Consider the following 17224-nt stretch of genomic DNA (forward strand, 5'->3'; position numbering starts at 1 on the left):
CCTGCTCAAGATGACACTGGAACAGGAGGCAAGAGAGCCCTCCTGTCTCCCAACTCACCTGGCCAGCTGCGTGAGCAGCATCAGCCTGCACATGTAGCTGAAAACTTAGGGCGGAGCAAAATCTCTGCGCCTCAGCCCTTACCCTAAGCACAAGCTGCCGGCAGCCCACCACAGCAGGAGTCCGAAGTCCTGGTACCCTGAAGTTCGTCACAGTAACAGCAAAACCCAAACCAACTTCTACATCTGACCAGGTTGATTCAAACCTGCCCCACAAACTGATGACCTGACAGAAGAAGAGACACACTCACTTCCAGGAGGAAACTAGTTGATGTCCATTTTAATTAATATAAAATATCTGACATTAAACAAAACTTAGAAGACATTTAAAAGCAGGGAAAAATAAATCCATTGTCAGGAGACAAAGCTATCAACAAAATTGGACTCAGAAATGATCCAGTTGTTGGAGCCATTAGACAGAAACTTTAAAACAACTATGACTAGGGAAATAAGTCAGACCAAAAAAACAAATACTGTATGATCTCACTTATATGTGGAATCCAAAAAAACACTGAACCCAGAGACGCAGAGAAGACGGTGGTGGTTGTCAGAGGTGGGGGTGGGTGTGGGCAAAATGAGTGAAGGGGGTCAAAAGTTACAATCTTCCAGTTATAAAGTAAATAAGTCCTGGGGATGTAACGTACAGCATGGTGACTATAAGAGAAAAACTAAAAGAACATAGGTAATACGCTTAAAGGAGATTATTGTAAATATGAGAAGAGAATGAGAATCTATTAGAATAAAAGAAAAAAACAGACCTGAGGGAAACAAGTAAAACTTCTAGAAATAAAAAATCAAGTAATGGGAATTAAAAACTCAGTGGACAAGCTCCCCACTGTCCTAGAAGGACGAGGTGTGCTGTGCGCGGGAACCACAGGAACGGGGCCACGGCGACTGCGCTCCGGGCGTGCATGGGGACAGGCCCGAAGACGGAGGGAAGCAGGTGCAGCTGCATCGTGAGGGTCACCATGGCCAGGGTCATAGGTCACTCACTGACAGTGCAGAGGTGGGATGGGGCAGAGGCCTCTGGGTAGGGCGCCCTTGAAATTTACCATTAAAACTGGGGCAATTTTGAATGAAAGGACCATTATTAATAATTACACAGGACCAGCCTGGGAAAACTAGGACGTGTGGGCAACTTGGCTCAAGAGAACTGGGACCTGAACCCCAAGTCTGGAATGCAGGGCTAAGGGCAGAGTTTCGGGTTCAGGGTTGTGACCAGCCTCATGGGTTGCTCCTGAGGACATGAGTAATGCCAACCTGGGACGGCTGGGGCACTGTCACCCCACCAGAGATGACACGGTACATGTCTGTGCAGGACCAAAGGTGGGCCCAGGAGAGCGGGGGCTGACCATGGAGGGGACTTCAGGAGGAGCGGGAGAAAGGAAGACAGCCAGGCACACCCAGACTTGGGTCTGTGTCCTCGTTTTATTAGCTGTGGAGTGACAGCTTAGCCATCAAGCTGAGACAGGGACCCTGGGCCCCAGAAACAGAAAGGTGAGGGCAAATGAGCCATGCTGCCCTGGGCGTGGCAGACGTGCAGAATTCTCCCAGAGGGCAGCAAGGGCACATGCAGGTAGCAAAGGAGGTTGAACCCTAAAACGTAGGTGAGGTCCATGACAGGGCATCACAGAGGTGACAGAGACCAGGAGTCAGAGCCTCACAGCAGGTTCAGCACAGGCAGGGACCACAGGGGTCAGATGGCAGGAGGCCAGCAGCACTCAGAGGAAGAGCAGGAAGGCCACACTCAGGCGGCCTGCAGCTCACGGGCACACAGCAGGCCAGCTGCATCAGAAGGCTGGGCCCCAGGCCGCTGGGCAGCATGGGGATGGGAAGTGGAGAAATGGCCGGTGGGGCACGTGGTCAAGTCCCTGAGGTGACTGAGGGGAGGGAGGGGTCAAGGCAGAGGGACAGGTCTGGCCTGGGTCCCCAACAGGTGTTGCTAGAACTTTCCATCCTATGTGGTGGTGAGCTTGGCTTTAGCTCCTGCAGGCAGTGCCTTTTATTCAGCCTCACCACTGCAGCGGCCTGATGCCTGTGCTCCGCACCGTAGGGGTCTCCAAAGCAGGCTTCCTCCTTCACAGGCCCCAGAGAGCACTGGGTGCGGGTGGGAGACCACCACACCAGCGCTGCACCCTCCCCGCACAGCCCATATGGAGAGAAGCATTGCCCTGCACAGCCTGTTGCCTCAGATGGGGAATGTCATGAACAGGAAAGCAGATTCATGATAACCGCCCCCAAGAGAAGGTCCTCAGTCAGCTCCGTTCACGCCCCACCATCATCCCTGACCACCCTCCCAGCGAACAGCCCCCAGGGCAGCCAGCGAGATCAAACTGAAGGACTGTGTCCCTCGGTTCTGCTACTCAGCCTCACTGGGAAGGCCAGGCGAACATGGGGGTCATTGCTAACTCCTCTTCCGGAATGTTCCAGGCTGAAATCAGTGCAGGCCTGCCTGTGAGCAGGTGGGACTGATGTCCACTCATCAAAGAGTAGCCTTGGGCATCTCTGCATCAGACAGGGTGTCAACCGCACCTTCTCACTCAGCTTTTATGGCAAACATCTGTCCACAATTCTGTAGAGGCCAGACACGGCACTCCAGGCCTTCGGGGGCCAGGCCTCCTTGCACACACCATGGGGACCCCACTCGCCCCAACCCCTGCCCCTTGCTCCCAAGACTCCACTGTCTTGGACATGAGGATCCTTCAGAATCCACTGCGAGCTAGGATCACTCGCCGGCCAGGGATACAGCGCGATGTGACCTCAAATCGAGACGCCCTCACCAGCCACCGTCTGGCCTGGAACCAGCTCTTGGATTCTCAGGAGCCTTGACTGAGTAAGGTTCAGGAACAAAAATTGCTTCCTTGGAGAATCAAAGTGAAGTTTCATCAGATTGTGTGTGGAAAGACCCCACATAGGGCCTAGGGTGGGGCTGGCAGGGACACACAGGGTTAAATTCTGTCCTTCTCAGCGGCCGCCTGAGGGCTGGGGCAGAACATGGTCTGTTCTTCCCCAGGGTCTGCAGGGCCTCGCACCCCAGCGATCCCAGGTGCACAGTCCTGTTGTGGGCCCAGCCTGGGTGGCCCCTGCAGGCAGAAGTCAGGGCACATCTCAGCCAGCGTCCTCTGCTCCTTCACAAGGCCAGGGTCCCACACCTGTGGGCAGCGGCCCAAATGTCCCAGCAGGAAGAAGCCCAAAGTGGGGGGCTGTCACTGGCAGCCAATGGACCTGAGCCCCTCGCTGCTGGGGCAGTGTCACCCCCACGCCCACAGGCACGTGTAGACACGCTGTGGAGGGCGAGTGTCAGTGCCCACCAGGGACACCCATGGGGCAGGTGGATGGATGCATGGGGACAATGACTCCAAGGGGTTGCTTTGACCACTCTGTGCCAACGGGACCCTGCACCCAACCCAACATGAGCCCAGCCAACTGTTGGCACTGGCCCCTCCCAGCTCAGAGACTCCACTCTGCATCGGGGTTTCCTTGTTGGACTGGCTTCATGGGGCACCCTAAACAGGAACAGGGAGGTGAAATCAGCAATAGCACACGGTGGACACCTCGCCGGGATGCACAGCCCAGGTATAAAGGCCACTCGGGGAAGGAGCCTGCAGACCAGCCCCGTGCTCCACCCTGACCCTAGCCCAGCCCCACGCCACCATGTGCCACACCAGCTGCTCCACCGGTCCCCTGAGCTGTCTCCCCACCTGTTGCCCTACCCCAGGCTGCAGGAGCTCCTGCAGCTAGCCAGCCTCCAGCGTGGCTCTGCTGTGCCGGCCCGTGTGCAGCTCAGCAGCCTCCTGCCAGTCGGCCTGCAGCTGCCCGTCCCTATGCTGCCCAACAACCTGTGGCCAGCCCTCCTCCTGCAGCCCGGGCTGCTGAATGCCCAGCCCCTGCCAGGAGGCCTGCTTCGTGCCCAACAGCTACAGTCTCACTGTGGGCACCCGTGAGCTGCAGGCCCGCCGTGTGCATGCCTGTGAGCTGCAGTCCCACTGTGTGCGTGCCTGTGAGCTGCAGTCCCACTGTGTGCGTGCCTGTGAGCTGCAGGCCCACTGTGTGCGTGCCCGTGAGCTGCAGGCCCGCCATGTGTGAGGCCACCTCTTGCCAGTCCTGCTGCTGCCAGCCTTCCTACTCTATCCTGGTCTGCACACCCACTGTCCCCTGCGGCACCCCCACCTGCTGCTGAAGCTGTGGCACACAAACCAGCGTCTCCCTGGTCACAGACAGCCGAGCTGTGCTACAAAGGTCTGGACCCTCCAGCTCTGCCCTCCACAGGAACAAGCTTTCCAGGCTCCACACTAGTCTCTGGCCAGTTACCAAGGACCCTGCACGGCTCCCACAGGGTGTGAACCAGGAACCACCTCTATGGCTGGTTAACAAACTGATCAATCTAGCATTCTCTCCTTGGGACTTGCCATTAGCACAGCGCCCAGGGGCTGGGAGGGGTGGCTCGCTGTGTAGAGGCAGGGTCTGGGATGAGGGGCTGGGGGCTGGCCCCTCCTCATGAGTATGCCCCGAGGGTGGCCTGAGCCTGATGTCCACCTCCGTTCCCCGTGCAGCCTGCTGGCCTGTTCTCTGCCCTCGCAACTCCTGCTGCAGCCCGCAAGGCCGAGCACCAGGCTGGCCGCCATGCTGTCCTTATTCACGAAGCCTGGGACATTTGACATCCCCAAGCCACCGCTTCCTGCCACCAACCGGTCCTTGGCAGACAGAAGCAGCACCTTCCTGTCTGAGCATACCACCTCTGGGCTCCTCGGCCAGCTCCTTGAGCAGTGTGCCAGTGTGCCAGCCATCACCATCGCCTGGCTGGAGGTGCTCCTGGCCATCGTTCCCTCGGGGACAGAGAGCAGCAGGACACCAGCCCCCTCTTATATCTGACACCACATTCGATATTTCCTGAGCACCTCCATGGGGCCCCAGGGCAGACGGCTGTGAGCCATCACAGGCAGAGCCCCACCCCTGTCCAGTGGGGGACAAGATGACCCTTGGATGACCACAAAGGTCACAGTAAATGTGCAGCTGCAGTCAGAACAGAGAGGGTGTCACAGTGCATGTGCTGGAGCGTGTCTCTCTCTGCTGTTCTCTTTTGCTGGCCTTTTCTCAGCTTTTGTGGTCTAGCCAGTGATGCCTTGCACACCTTGGACTCACAGCAACCTCCCTCTTCCACTTTCTCTCACATGAAGGGTGGCGTCTGTGTTGTCTGGAGCTCAGCACCCGTCTCCACCAGCACGGCAGCGTCAAGGGCACGCGCTGCACTGTCAGGTGGGGCTGGGTTTGAGTTGCAGCTCTGCCACCTACAAACTGTCACCTGGGGCAATGATCTGCCTGTCTGTGACCTTGGTGTCCCCATCTGTAAAACTGGCACTTCACCGGTGCCTGACTCAGAGGTTGCCATGAGCGCTCAATGGGACGCTGTCCCAGGCACGTGTCCCCAGAGGCCTGTACCTGCCATCCGGGCTTTTCAGAGTTAACACAACCGAAGAACCTCACGCCCGAGCTCACAACCCAAAACACAAAACACGTGAGAGCACGTGTCCACACAAGCAAAAGGCGTCAGAAATGGCAAACAACAGAAGAAGACATTCCAGAACTTCATGTTGTGGAATTCTTGATTACAGACTTGTAAAAAAGTGTGTTTACAACATCTGTAGAACTGAACGATAGAACAACAAACAGGAGACAGGAACAAGACACTCTTTCAAAAATCAAATATATTTGAGAGAACCGATAGACCTTCTATAGCGAAAACATTGAAATAAAAGCCCACTGCACACAGAGGAGACGGAAGATTAGGCAGGCCACACAGAGTGGACATGAACTAGAACGCTGACCTGAAGAAACTGTACCAAAACAAAAGATATTTTTTAAAAACTGAAAAAAAAAGTTGCTAAGAGATTTGCAAAATAGAAGGAGAAGGCCAATATTCAATTAACTGATATTCCAGAGGAAGAGACCAGAGAGAACCAGCAACACTCAGAGATACAAACTGCTCTCCAGAAATGATGAAAAACATGTACTTCAGAGTCACAAAGCACGACACATATTAGCAAAAAGAAATCCATGCCTAGATCCACGTAGTGAAAACTAAGAACTCAGAAGAGAGAACACGTTGACAGTAGCCAAAGAAAGGAGCAGTTTGCCCACAAAGGAGAACAAAGAGTGGACTTCTCAGCAGTAACACGAGAAGGCAGACAGAATGGCCAAAACGCCGAGATACGATCACATTCAGCCTCAAACCGCATTCCCCAAGAAACTCTTGGGTGAGGACTGGAACAACATTACGATATTTTCAGACAAAGAGAAACAGCATTAACCGGCAACAAACACTCACTAAGGAAATTCTGCAGAATGCAGTCCAGGAAGAAGGCCAATATCCCAGGAGGCAGACCTGAGAGGCAGAGGGCAGTAGCGACTTAACAAGCTGGTAGACACGTGGATAAAAAAATATTAACTGAGTAGAACAACAACAATGCTGACTAATTAGTGGGTTTAGGGGGACAAAGCAAGGTAAAACTAGAGTCCTGAACAGACGTTGCAAGTAAATGGAAGGGATCTGCTTTCATTTACAAGGCGAGAGGGAATGTGATCAACCCCACACTACATAAAGGTTACCTGCTGAAATCCTAGGATCGCCAGTAAAGGAACTGAAATCATGTGACGTTCTGAACCAGAGAAGGGAGGAAAAGGAACAAAAAATGGTGAAATACCAACGCAAATCTAAGTAGGAAAGGACTTTTAAAAGAAGTGTAGAAAGTCAGAGTAAAGAGAATCACAAAATAGGATGATAGAAATAATTTCAAATATATTAGGAATTACAATAAACGTAAATAGATTAAAATCTTCCAGTTCAAAGACAGAGATTGGATTTTTTTTCTTTGAGATTGGATTTTCTTTTAAAACAAAATCCGGCTGTATGCTGTTTGCAGTCTGTCAGGGATTGTCAAACTACATCGCTCCCTCAGGGCAAATCTGGCCTCTGCCTGTTTGTAAACAAAGTTTTATTGGACACAGCCATGCTCCTTTGTTTACAAATGACCTAGGGTCATTTGTGCTACAGCTGAGTAGCTTAGGGCTGAGTAGTTGTGACAGAGACCATAAGGCGTGCAAGCTTAAAATATTTACTGTCTCCTCCTTTACAGAAAAAGGATGTCAATCCCTGGTCTTAAACATAAAGAACTGAAAGACTGACAGTAAAAAGAGAGAAAAAAACACACTTAGCAAATACTGACCAAAGATATCTAGTACAATGATAATAATAGACTAAATATACTTCAAGGTAGAAAATATTATTATGAGTGAAGACAATTTCTAAAATGATAATAAAGTTCAATTCACCAGAAACATACAATAATCCTCAACTTCCATGTATCACAGAGTACAGCCTCCAAATGGCAAAATCTGGTGGATTCAGAGGAGGAAAGACAAATCCTCAGTCACAGGGAAAGACTGTAACACCCTTTTCTCAGAACATGACAGAGCAAGCAGACCGACAACATTAAAGATCAACTTATTCAAAATTTGAAAAATTGCAAATATTTTTTATGGCTTTAGACAAGTCATGCTGGAATGAGACAGTGGCTTAAGTAATATTTAGGGTACATTTTTGTCTTAAAGAACTTCCAATTGTATGGGGAAATGTCAATTAATGATCTAAAAACTTGTGCTCCTGGTATATACACATTTGAATCTTTTGCAAAGAGGAATTTCAGCCAAATAGAAAAAAAGTGCTTTCTATGACAATGGGTGATCCTCACGGAGGACAGGGCAAAAATCTGGATTTATTGTCATTTTAAAACAAGGGACTGATGTTTCCCTTTTTGCTTTGTTCCACTATGTGACATACTGAAAATATTTGTGCTCAGTTTTCTGAAGCTTTTCTGTGAAAAGTGTCATTGCAAAGTTGTTAAAATCATTCAGTATATATATAGCAAAACCATGGGCAGAAATTGATGAAACAGAAAACAACACTACCACACAGATCAGCAAGGTCAAATCACGGTTCCACGGAAAGACAAAGCTTTGAAACACTCGCCAGTGGAATAAAAGAGAAGCACAAATGAAGACTATTAGAAAATTAGGAATGAAAAATATGGCAGAACCAGCGATACGAGAGAGATCTTAAAAATAATCATTGGCCATAATGAAAAACTTTATCCCAACAAATTCTATAAAAATACATCTTACCAAAATGAATTATTTAGAAATATGAATAACCTTTAACCATTAAAGAAATTGCATCAGGAGTTCAAATCCAGCCACCAAGACGATACTAGATCCAGATCAAGTTATAGGTGCCAGCTGACAAACGTTCAAGGAATAAATGTCTCTAAACTTATACAGACTGTTGCAGAGAATACGAAGATAAGGCAGCTCCCTCACCCATTTTATGAGGCGACACTAACCTGAGCACCAAGACCAGTTACAGACTGCAAGATGAAAAGAAATGGGTACTGTGGACTCTGCTGACCGAAGTTAAAGAATCTCGAAACTAACCAATCGTGCTAGAAGTCAGGGTGGTGCCTGCTCTGGGAGGATGGGGGAGACTGGAGGAGGCAGCGAGGGTGTCGGGGCTGGCCGAGCTCCCTTCCTGGACCTGGGGGCAGTCACAGAGAGTGACCACTTGATGAATACTCATCAAACTGCATCCTTACGTGTTGTGTATTTTTCTGTGTGGGGGTCATTCTATAGAAAATAAAATTCCCAAGACATATTTCACAACTATCAGGATCCCCCCAAATTTTGAACATCTGACAATGGCGTCTGTGAGTTAAGATGTGGAGTAGCCCAATCTCACACCTGCTGGGGTGTAAACTGGGAACAACCACGTAGCAGACTGTTGCACCCTGTGCTATAGGTGAAGGCGTGCATAGCTATACACGAGCGGGAATACTTCTAGATAGATAACCTCGAGAAACGCTGGCACATGTGCACAAGAAAAAAGTCAAAAGAATAGTATTTACAGAATTTTAGGTAGTAGCCAAAAATTAAGAACAACCTAAATGCCTGTGACAGGAGAATAAATAGATTACAGTATATTCAGACAGTGGAATATTATACAGCCATGAACAGAAATGACCAAGAGCTACACATATCAGCAGGGATGAATTGCTCCAACATAATTTTGAGAAAAGAAAAGAAAGCAAGTCATAAAAGGGTACACAGCTTACAACAACATTTAAACTTTAAAAACACCCCAAGGAATATAATGTATTGTTTCAGAATGCGGATGAAGAAATGCACTGGGGTGATAAACCCAACTTCGAGTGGGGGGTTCCTGCAGGGTACTAGGGAGGGTTTTTCAAACCCAATAAAACTCATGTGTATGTTTGCGCATGTGCAGGTGCATGAGTGTACATGTACATGTGTGTGTGCATGTGCATGTCTGTATTGATGTGTGTTTGTGTGTGCATGCTGTATATGTGCTTACATTGGTTGTGTGCATGTGAGTGTATATGTCCAAGTTGACTGGTTCCATTTCCAGCTCAGTTTTATCTAAAGCCCCCAAACTCAAACACTACAATAGGTTCCCGACCACCTCAACCGAAAGATTATAAAACCAGTTTTGCAACTCTAAGCTCATCACCGGCCTCCAGCTCATAAACGAAAAGGTGGAAATCCCAGGCAGCCAGTAGTGGAAACATCCTCAGAGAGACAGTCTTCCCTCCCCGCCCACAGGGGAGCACATGGGGTGCTGCCCTCGACAGTGGGTGAAGGGAGCCCCAGGACTCAAGACCCATATCGAGAGAGCTGACGGGCCTCCCCCATGCGCACTGGCCCCGTATGGAACCTCAGGGACAATGGGGTCCAGGGAGTAGGGCTGGGGTGGAGTCCAGGGTATTGTGACATCTGGTTACCTGAGAGGCACCCGGAGGCTGCTCCCTGGGCAAGTGAACGGTCAAGCTCCTGCCCCAGGGCTGGGCGCTCGACCTCAGCTGGGAACAAAGCAGAAGAGACCAGTGGCCACCATGGTGCTGGCATATCGCGAACCGCACCCAGCTCCCCGTCTTAAAAAAGCTCCCAGGAAAATTCATCACTACATAAACCCCCAGAGACAAAAGGCGTGGAATCTGGTTGCTTCTGAGACAGGGTGTGGGAAGTGCATTTTCCTGCATTTACGGCCACTGCCTGGGGCTTCCACCCAGACGCCGGGCCATGGGCACGTTTCCTGAGGGTGGAGCTGGCTGCCAGGTGCTCACGGGCTGGCCAGCTGCTCCCTGCACACCGGGCACTCCCTGAAGAGCCAGCACCTCCAGGGTGCTGCCATTCTCTCTGCCACCACAAACAGAAGACCAGCACCTCGCATGGGTGGGAAGCTGGCTTGACCCCAAACAGAAAGATCATGGATGCCAAAAGGAGGGGCTGGGACATCTTCAACCAGGTGCCCCTGCCCCACAGTTCCCTCAGCACCCACACTAGCCTACATATTGGAGCAAGTTTAACCTGAAGTAGCCTCCAACAGAACGGTGGAAGCGGTAGAGGAATGGACCACACTGCAGAGGAATCTTAGCAATATTGTACGCAGCGCAAAAAGCAGCTTCCAGAAGACAGCATTCAGGATAATGCCCTTCTAATATCAGGATAATGCAAAACCACGAAATTAGAAGGCATGCTTTCCCGGAATACATAGAGAAACTCTATCTTTTTAAAAGGTAACAGAATAACGAGCACACACTTCCAACAATGGTTACCCTGGAAAGTTAGGGGTAAATTATTAATGTTCTAGGTTCCAAGTTAGGTAATGAGTTCAGGGTGGTTTATTATAATAATCAATAATTGATCATCAATCAATCACTTAAAAATGGGCCACATGTGGACCAGCGGTGCAAGTGAGTATTGAGCCAAGGACAAGAACGAACGCAGTGCTGCGACCCTGAGGTGCAAAGGAGTCCAAAGCTGCCGCGCTGATGAAAGCTCCACGACGTGGGAGACAGAGCATCTTACACTCACACTGGAAACGCAAATCCTCACGACCGGACACATTTGACATCAGCCACAGTGCTCGCTGGCCCTGGAGACAGGAATCCACAGCCACGAGGAAGCAAGAGCCCCTGCTGAAAGAGGGCATGTCACTGCCCAAGGCCACGTGCACCTGGGTCATGGAGCCTCCGGAAGCCTGACGACATGGGTCATTCCCTCCACCCAGGAGCTCGGCCCTTCCACGGAGCTCTGTGGAAAGTGATCCCTGAAGGGGGTATTAGCCCGAAACCCTGCATAACACCGGCCACAGAGGCAGGAAACAGATGTAAAGAGAAAGAAGGCATACAGAGCTGCATCTGGAAATACAATTTATTACGCTCACTTGGGGTTTGGTTTCCTGCTGGAGACAGAGAAGGACCCTGGGAGCCAGGGCTTCCCTGAGGGGATGGGGAGGTCACGGAGGAATCCAGGTCATCCGGCCACATTCTCACCCCGGAGTTCAGAGGGGTTGGTGAGCATGCTTTCCATCTGCCACGTGCAGAAGCTGCAGGCCCACAGAGGACTCATTCTGGGAGGGATACAGGTGTGGACCCGTCTGCACTGATGCAGCTGAGAAGGGACTTGCAGTTATGAGCAGCAAGGGGAGCTGCAGGAGATGGGTCTGCAGACCAGGGTGGGGCAGGACGGCTGGCAGCACCCGGAGGACTGGCAGGGGGCAGACACAAGCACGGCAGGCTTGCAGCTCACAGGCACACGCACGACGGACTGGCAGGAGGAGGCCACACACACGGAGGGCTGGCAGCACCCAGAGGACTGGCAGGGGGCAGAAACAAGCACGGCAGGCTTGCAGCTCACAGGCACACGCACAAAGGACTGGCAGGAGGAGGCCACACACACGGAGGGCTTGCAGCTCACAGGTGAGCACACGGCAGCCTGGCAGCTCACAGGTGAGCACACGGCTGGCTGGCAGCTCACGGGCACACAGCAGGACGCCTGGCAGGGGCTGGGTGTGCAGCAGGCCGGCTGACAGACTGAAGGGCAGCTGGTGTGGCACATGCTGGCGTGGGGCTGGGCTGCTGTGGAGGAGCAGGGCAGTGGCGTCTGCAGGCTCCTTCCCGGGGCGGCCTTTATACCCGAGCGGCAGGTGTCTACACAACACGGGACACGATGGTGTCTTCCTTGTTTTGCTTCTTCCAGGCTGGCACCCAAAACTTGATCTGTGGTGTAGACGTTGTGTTGTTGGCTTGGCTCTCGCCTCATGACTAACTGCCCCTTCCTCCAGCTCTTGTTACACCCGGAAACCTGCTGTATGTCCTACTGGCCCCATCTGGATTCTGCCTTGTTCCTTAACATTTTACATGAATTAGTTTGTGTGAATCCAAAAATGTGCATCTCCCAATTTCCCTCTCTGTGTGACGATGGTCCTGGAACAGTGTCCTCAGTGGGTCAGGAAGGGTCTTGGGAAGACCAAGGAGAGCACAGCATCTCATGGCAGCTTCGAGCTCGAGTCCAGCACTAGCAGGGGACCGAGACGGAGACAGAGACCATCGCCCAGAGGACAAGTGCAAACTGAAGGCTGTGGTCACAGAGAACTTCTGGGAGGGGTGACCTTGGATCCATGTCTACAGGAAGCCCCACACTTAGAGAAGGGAGATGAACACAGCCAGTGGTCCTGCTGCATGGACAGGAACCCCCACAAAGAGCAGAGCCAGACCCAGTGTGCACCAGGGATGTGTGGAGGGCCCCCTGGGGAGAGGGGAGAGGAGAGGTGTGGGCTGGTTGTGGAAGCCCCGACTCGGCACATGTCCAGGGCAGCACCACTGGCACCCCTTTGGCCTGCAGATGCCCCCATGGGGTCACTTGGGACTAGGGCAAGGAGTTGCCAAGTCAGGCACTGGGTCTTTGCATTGCCTGTTTTGGCCAACCAAGGGGAGGGAACACAGTCACTCTCACTGAAGTCCAGCAACGTCTCTTCCGTCCTCCCTGGGGCTAGAGCCTTTGTGTAAGTGTGTGAGAGTCCCCTGTAAATCTGTGGAAGACAGCAGGCTGTCTGTCCTCAGGGCAAGACGTCCAGAGAACGAACACTGACAAGCTTCTACAGGACTGAGAGTGGACTCCACCAGCATCCCACTGACATCCCACATAGTTGCATCTAAGGAGTAGGGACCAGCCCCAGAGCAAGACGTACCCTAGACCTGCCCTAAGGACGCCCAGCCAAGCCATGACCAGATTTCCTGGGGACACGCTCTGGAAGCTGAATCCCTCCAAGGTGTGGAGCTTACAAAGCACTTCAGACTGTCCTCAGATCCACCCTCACGGAGTGTAAAACCAAACCTGCATGAGTTCAAGGTGAGCACCTGGAAACAGACTGTCTGCTAGAACAAAAATCAACACTCAGGAAAGACAGCAGAATGCACACCCTCTAAATGTATTGTCACAATTCCAAGTACACACGCAAAAATCACTAGACATAAAAAGCTACAGGAAAATGTAATTTCCAGTTAAAGAAAGAAATCAATCCATAGAAATGAAACCTGAGATGGTCCAGATATTGGCTGGGCAAACAATGACTTTAGAACAGCTATTGTAAATACGTATAAAGAATCAAAGGAGATAACTTCAAATATTTAAAGGAAAATATAATTTCCATGAGTGAACGTATACAGAATCTCAGCAGAGAAATGGTAGCCGTGAAAAAGGAGAATTCTAGAACAGAAAAGCACAGGAGTGGAAAGTAAATGTCCACTGGGGGGCCCAACAGCACATTGAAGGTGGAAGAAGAGAGGTGAATGTGAAGACATTTGAATAGAAATTCTCCAGTCTGAAAAAGAGAAAGAAAGAAGAATTAAGAGAAATAAAAAGAGCCTGTGAGACAATATCAAAGAGTACATCAGATATGTCACTTCAGCCTCAGAAAACAAGAGAATGATAGGGAAGCATGAAAATGCTTTGAAGAAATAATGAACAACTTTCCTAAACATGATTAAAAAACATACCCACTTAGAGATCCAAGAATCTTGGAAACCCAAAGAAAGATATATATGAAGAAAAATATATCTGGGCACATTGTACTTAAAGCGATGAAAACCAAAAATGAAGAGAAAAATCTAGAAAGTGATGAGAGAAAAACCACTTTACATGCAAGAAAAAAAGATAACAACACCTGACATCGAAAGTAAGAGAGGCCAGAAGGCAGTGGGATGACATCACTAAAATGCAGAAGCCAAAAGTGCCAAGCAAGACTTCTATATCTAACCCCTAGGATAGAAAACAATCCTACAAAATTGAGGGTGAAATGGAACATTTTCAATAAACAAAAGCTGAGAGATTCCTCACCAACAGATCTGCACTATAAGAAACACTGAAGGATGCCCATTAGGGAGGACAGAAATGGACGCAGGTGCATCCAAACCTTCAGCAGGGTAAATATCAACGACTCCCGTTCACTCAGCTAGTAATAGACCAGAAGGCAATGGACTGTTTTCAATGTGTCCCTCAGGAACTAGGGCATATTGGGACATGTGGTCACATGTGGCTGCCCCAAATTCTCCTTAAGCGTGGTTTTGACCTGTAGTCAGGGCCACAGGAGGAGCATGGAAGAGCTGACCTCGTGGACTTGTGGCTTGTCCATCAAGCTCAAGGTCATCCCACTGTGTGGTCTCACGGAGGCTCTGGTTCCCTGGTTTTCCAACTTCTGACCATGCTTTAGCCCAAGTGGTCTTCAACCCTGGAGTGACAATACTGGGATGTGTGACTCAACCCAGGGCTTCGTGGGGGAGTCCCCATGCCCAGACCAGGTGCAGAGGGTCCTATGGGCACAGCCTCAGAGGAGGGAACACTGCTGCCCTGAGAGATAACTGCTTCCCACGAAATGGCACCCTCCGTGGAAGAATGTGCTGTGGACCATGTGGAAAGAGAACAGAGAGCCAGGGGATGTGAGGAGGAACATGGAATCCACGCTCCAGCCCACTTCTTCCCGCCCTGTGGGGGTGCGTCAGGAAACTCCATGCTGTCTCCACTCTCTCCCAAACCTGCTGTGCAGGGGCCAGGATGAAGGGACCCTTGGGTGGAGAGAGGAATCCGGCATGGCCAGCTCAGCCCCTCGCTCCACATTCCGTCCTCCTGGGCGCCCCCTGCAGAGGGGTTTTCTGCAGCCACCCACTGCTGCCTGACTAGGTGGGCAATGCTGAGGTGTGATGCTGGGCGTCCACGGTGCTCATCCACCGAAGCCATGCTCCCCACGGACCCAAAATGATTGATACTGTCATCTGCCTTCCCCTTGCTCTCGTCTGTCCCAGCTGATTCAGGACTTCACGATGTGTCAGTATTGAACCTCTAAAGCCCCCACATAATTGGGCAAAATGATAAAGACCACGGAATCCACAGTGAAACCAAGAACTGCAAACGCCACTTCCCCATCTGTGGTGATGAGAATCTGCCCACATCAGGAAATCCTTCTAAATCTTCCTAATTGAACGTGTGTGCAAATAGGACATCACCGACCCCTTTAATAGTGTTAAAGATTGGTAACTGTTGCATTATGAGATAATCCACATAAGATTCTCAGCACACTGCCAGGCACAAAGCGGGAACTCACTACATGGTTGTTACTGTGACAACGTTGTCCCCACACTCCCCAGTGAGGAGCCCAGCACTGTGGCTCTCGTCAGCTGGGAAGACCTTCTGGATCCCTGAGTTTCCAACTCAAAATGGGGGACCCACAGCCTGGAGAGTATGACTGTGCCTGTGCAGACAGACGGCACCACATTTAAACTTAGGAGGGACCTTGAAAATCATGGTGTGGGGACCCTGTCCCCAATGACGGCCCTTCACCATCACACCTGGGCTCCGATTCCAGAAACCACATGGCCAGTGAGCCACGGGGAGTCTCCAGAGGGGAGGAGCTTCCTGAACTGGGTCACGTCAACCAGAAACTCCAGGAAGAGACCCAAGTAGAGGAAGACGAGGAAAACAACCAGGCAACCACCAGGAAGGCGTCTGTATCTATGGGTTCGGGGTTTTCGGAGATCCCACACAGAAGGGAGAGCAAACATTACCTGTCTCTCTCGGCCTGGCTTCTTTCACTGCTCATGGTTATTTTAAGGTTTCAGTCTGTTGGCTCCAACATCTGGGTCATTTCTGAGCACAGTTTTCTTGATTACTTTGTCTCTTGACAATGGACTGATGTTTCCCTGCTTTGTTGAATGGCTTCTAAGTTCCGTTGAATATCAGATATCGTGTATTAATCTAAATGGACATGAACACTATCCTCCTGGAAGTGGGTGTGTCTCTTCTTCTGTCAGGTCAGCAGTTTCTGTGTGGGGAGGTTTGAATCAGCCTGGTCAGATGGTGGCCTTGGTTTGGGTTTTCTTGTTCTAGTGATGACTTTCATGGTACCAAGGACTTCCGATTCCTCCTGCAACGGGCTTCTGGCAGCTTCTGCTTAGGGCCAGAGCTGGGGGAACAAACCTCCTGCTCTGCCCGAAGTTCTCAGCTCTCCCTGAGAGGTGGCATATGGAGCAGCATTGAACACCCATCTGCTTTTCCAGGTGGCGATGGATGCTGCTCACACCGCTGTGCTGGCCAGGTGAGATGGGAGGCAGGAGGGCTCTCTGGTGTCCTGTCCAAGTGTCATCTTCAGCAGGCCCTTGTTCCAGGGACCTGGGGGACGAGGTTTTCTCAACACCTCTCACTCTTCCTTGAGACGGCCAGACTCTGCTTTGTATTTGAGGGGTGTGTGAGAGTTTCCTGCACCCCATCTTGTAGTAATCCTTTAAGGAACATGCAGGACCCACTGAGGGGGAGGCAATTGTTCCCTCTGCCCTTCCCCATGCACACTGCAAGTCTCAGGGGGCTCAGCATGGGGACAGCACCTCCTCTTCACTCCCTACACCGACCGAGGACCACCCCAACCATCAGCTGAGGCATCGGGAAGGGGGCTCAGTGGAGGGGCTACAGGGCCTGTGATTTGTAAACACCTTCAAGGACAGAACTTCAAAATATATGAACACAATGGGGCCGGCCCCGTGGCCGAGTGGTTAAGTTCACACATTCTGCTGTGGCAGCCCTGAGTTTCGCTGGTTCACATCCTGGGCGCGGACACGACACCACTCCTTAGGACATGCTGAGGCTGCGTCCCACATGCCACAACTAGAAGGACGCACAACTGAAATATACAAGTATGTACTGGGAGGATTTGGGGCAAAAGATCAGGGGAAAAAAGAAAAGAAGATTGGACACCCTCGTCTGATCAGGT

At 51.0% G+C, this 17224-nt stretch overlaps 2 protein-coding genes across 4 annotated transcripts in view; both read right to left on the reverse strand.

Annotated features, from left to right (window-relative positions):
- TSPEAR (thrombospondin type laminin G domain and EAR repeats) overlaps positions 1-17224 on the reverse strand; it is a 172012-nt gene that overhangs the window by 122020 nt on the left and 32768 nt on the right. The window lies entirely within an intron of this gene.
- Positions 11465-12085, reverse strand: LOC102149726 (keratin-associated protein 12-2-like). The gene has a single exon (XM_005606215.4). The coding sequence runs from the start codon at positions 12022-12024 to the stop codon at positions 11596-11598; it is 429 nt and encodes a 142-aa protein (XP_005606272.1). The 5' UTR covers positions 12025-12085; the 3' UTR covers positions 11465-11595.

Source organism: Equus caballus, chromosome 26, assembly GCF_041296265.1.
Source record: "Equus caballus isolate H_3958 breed thoroughbred chromosome 26, TB-T2T, whole genome shotgun sequence".
NCBI classification, from domain to species: Eukaryota; Metazoa; Chordata; class Mammalia; order Perissodactyla; family Equidae; genus Equus; species Equus caballus.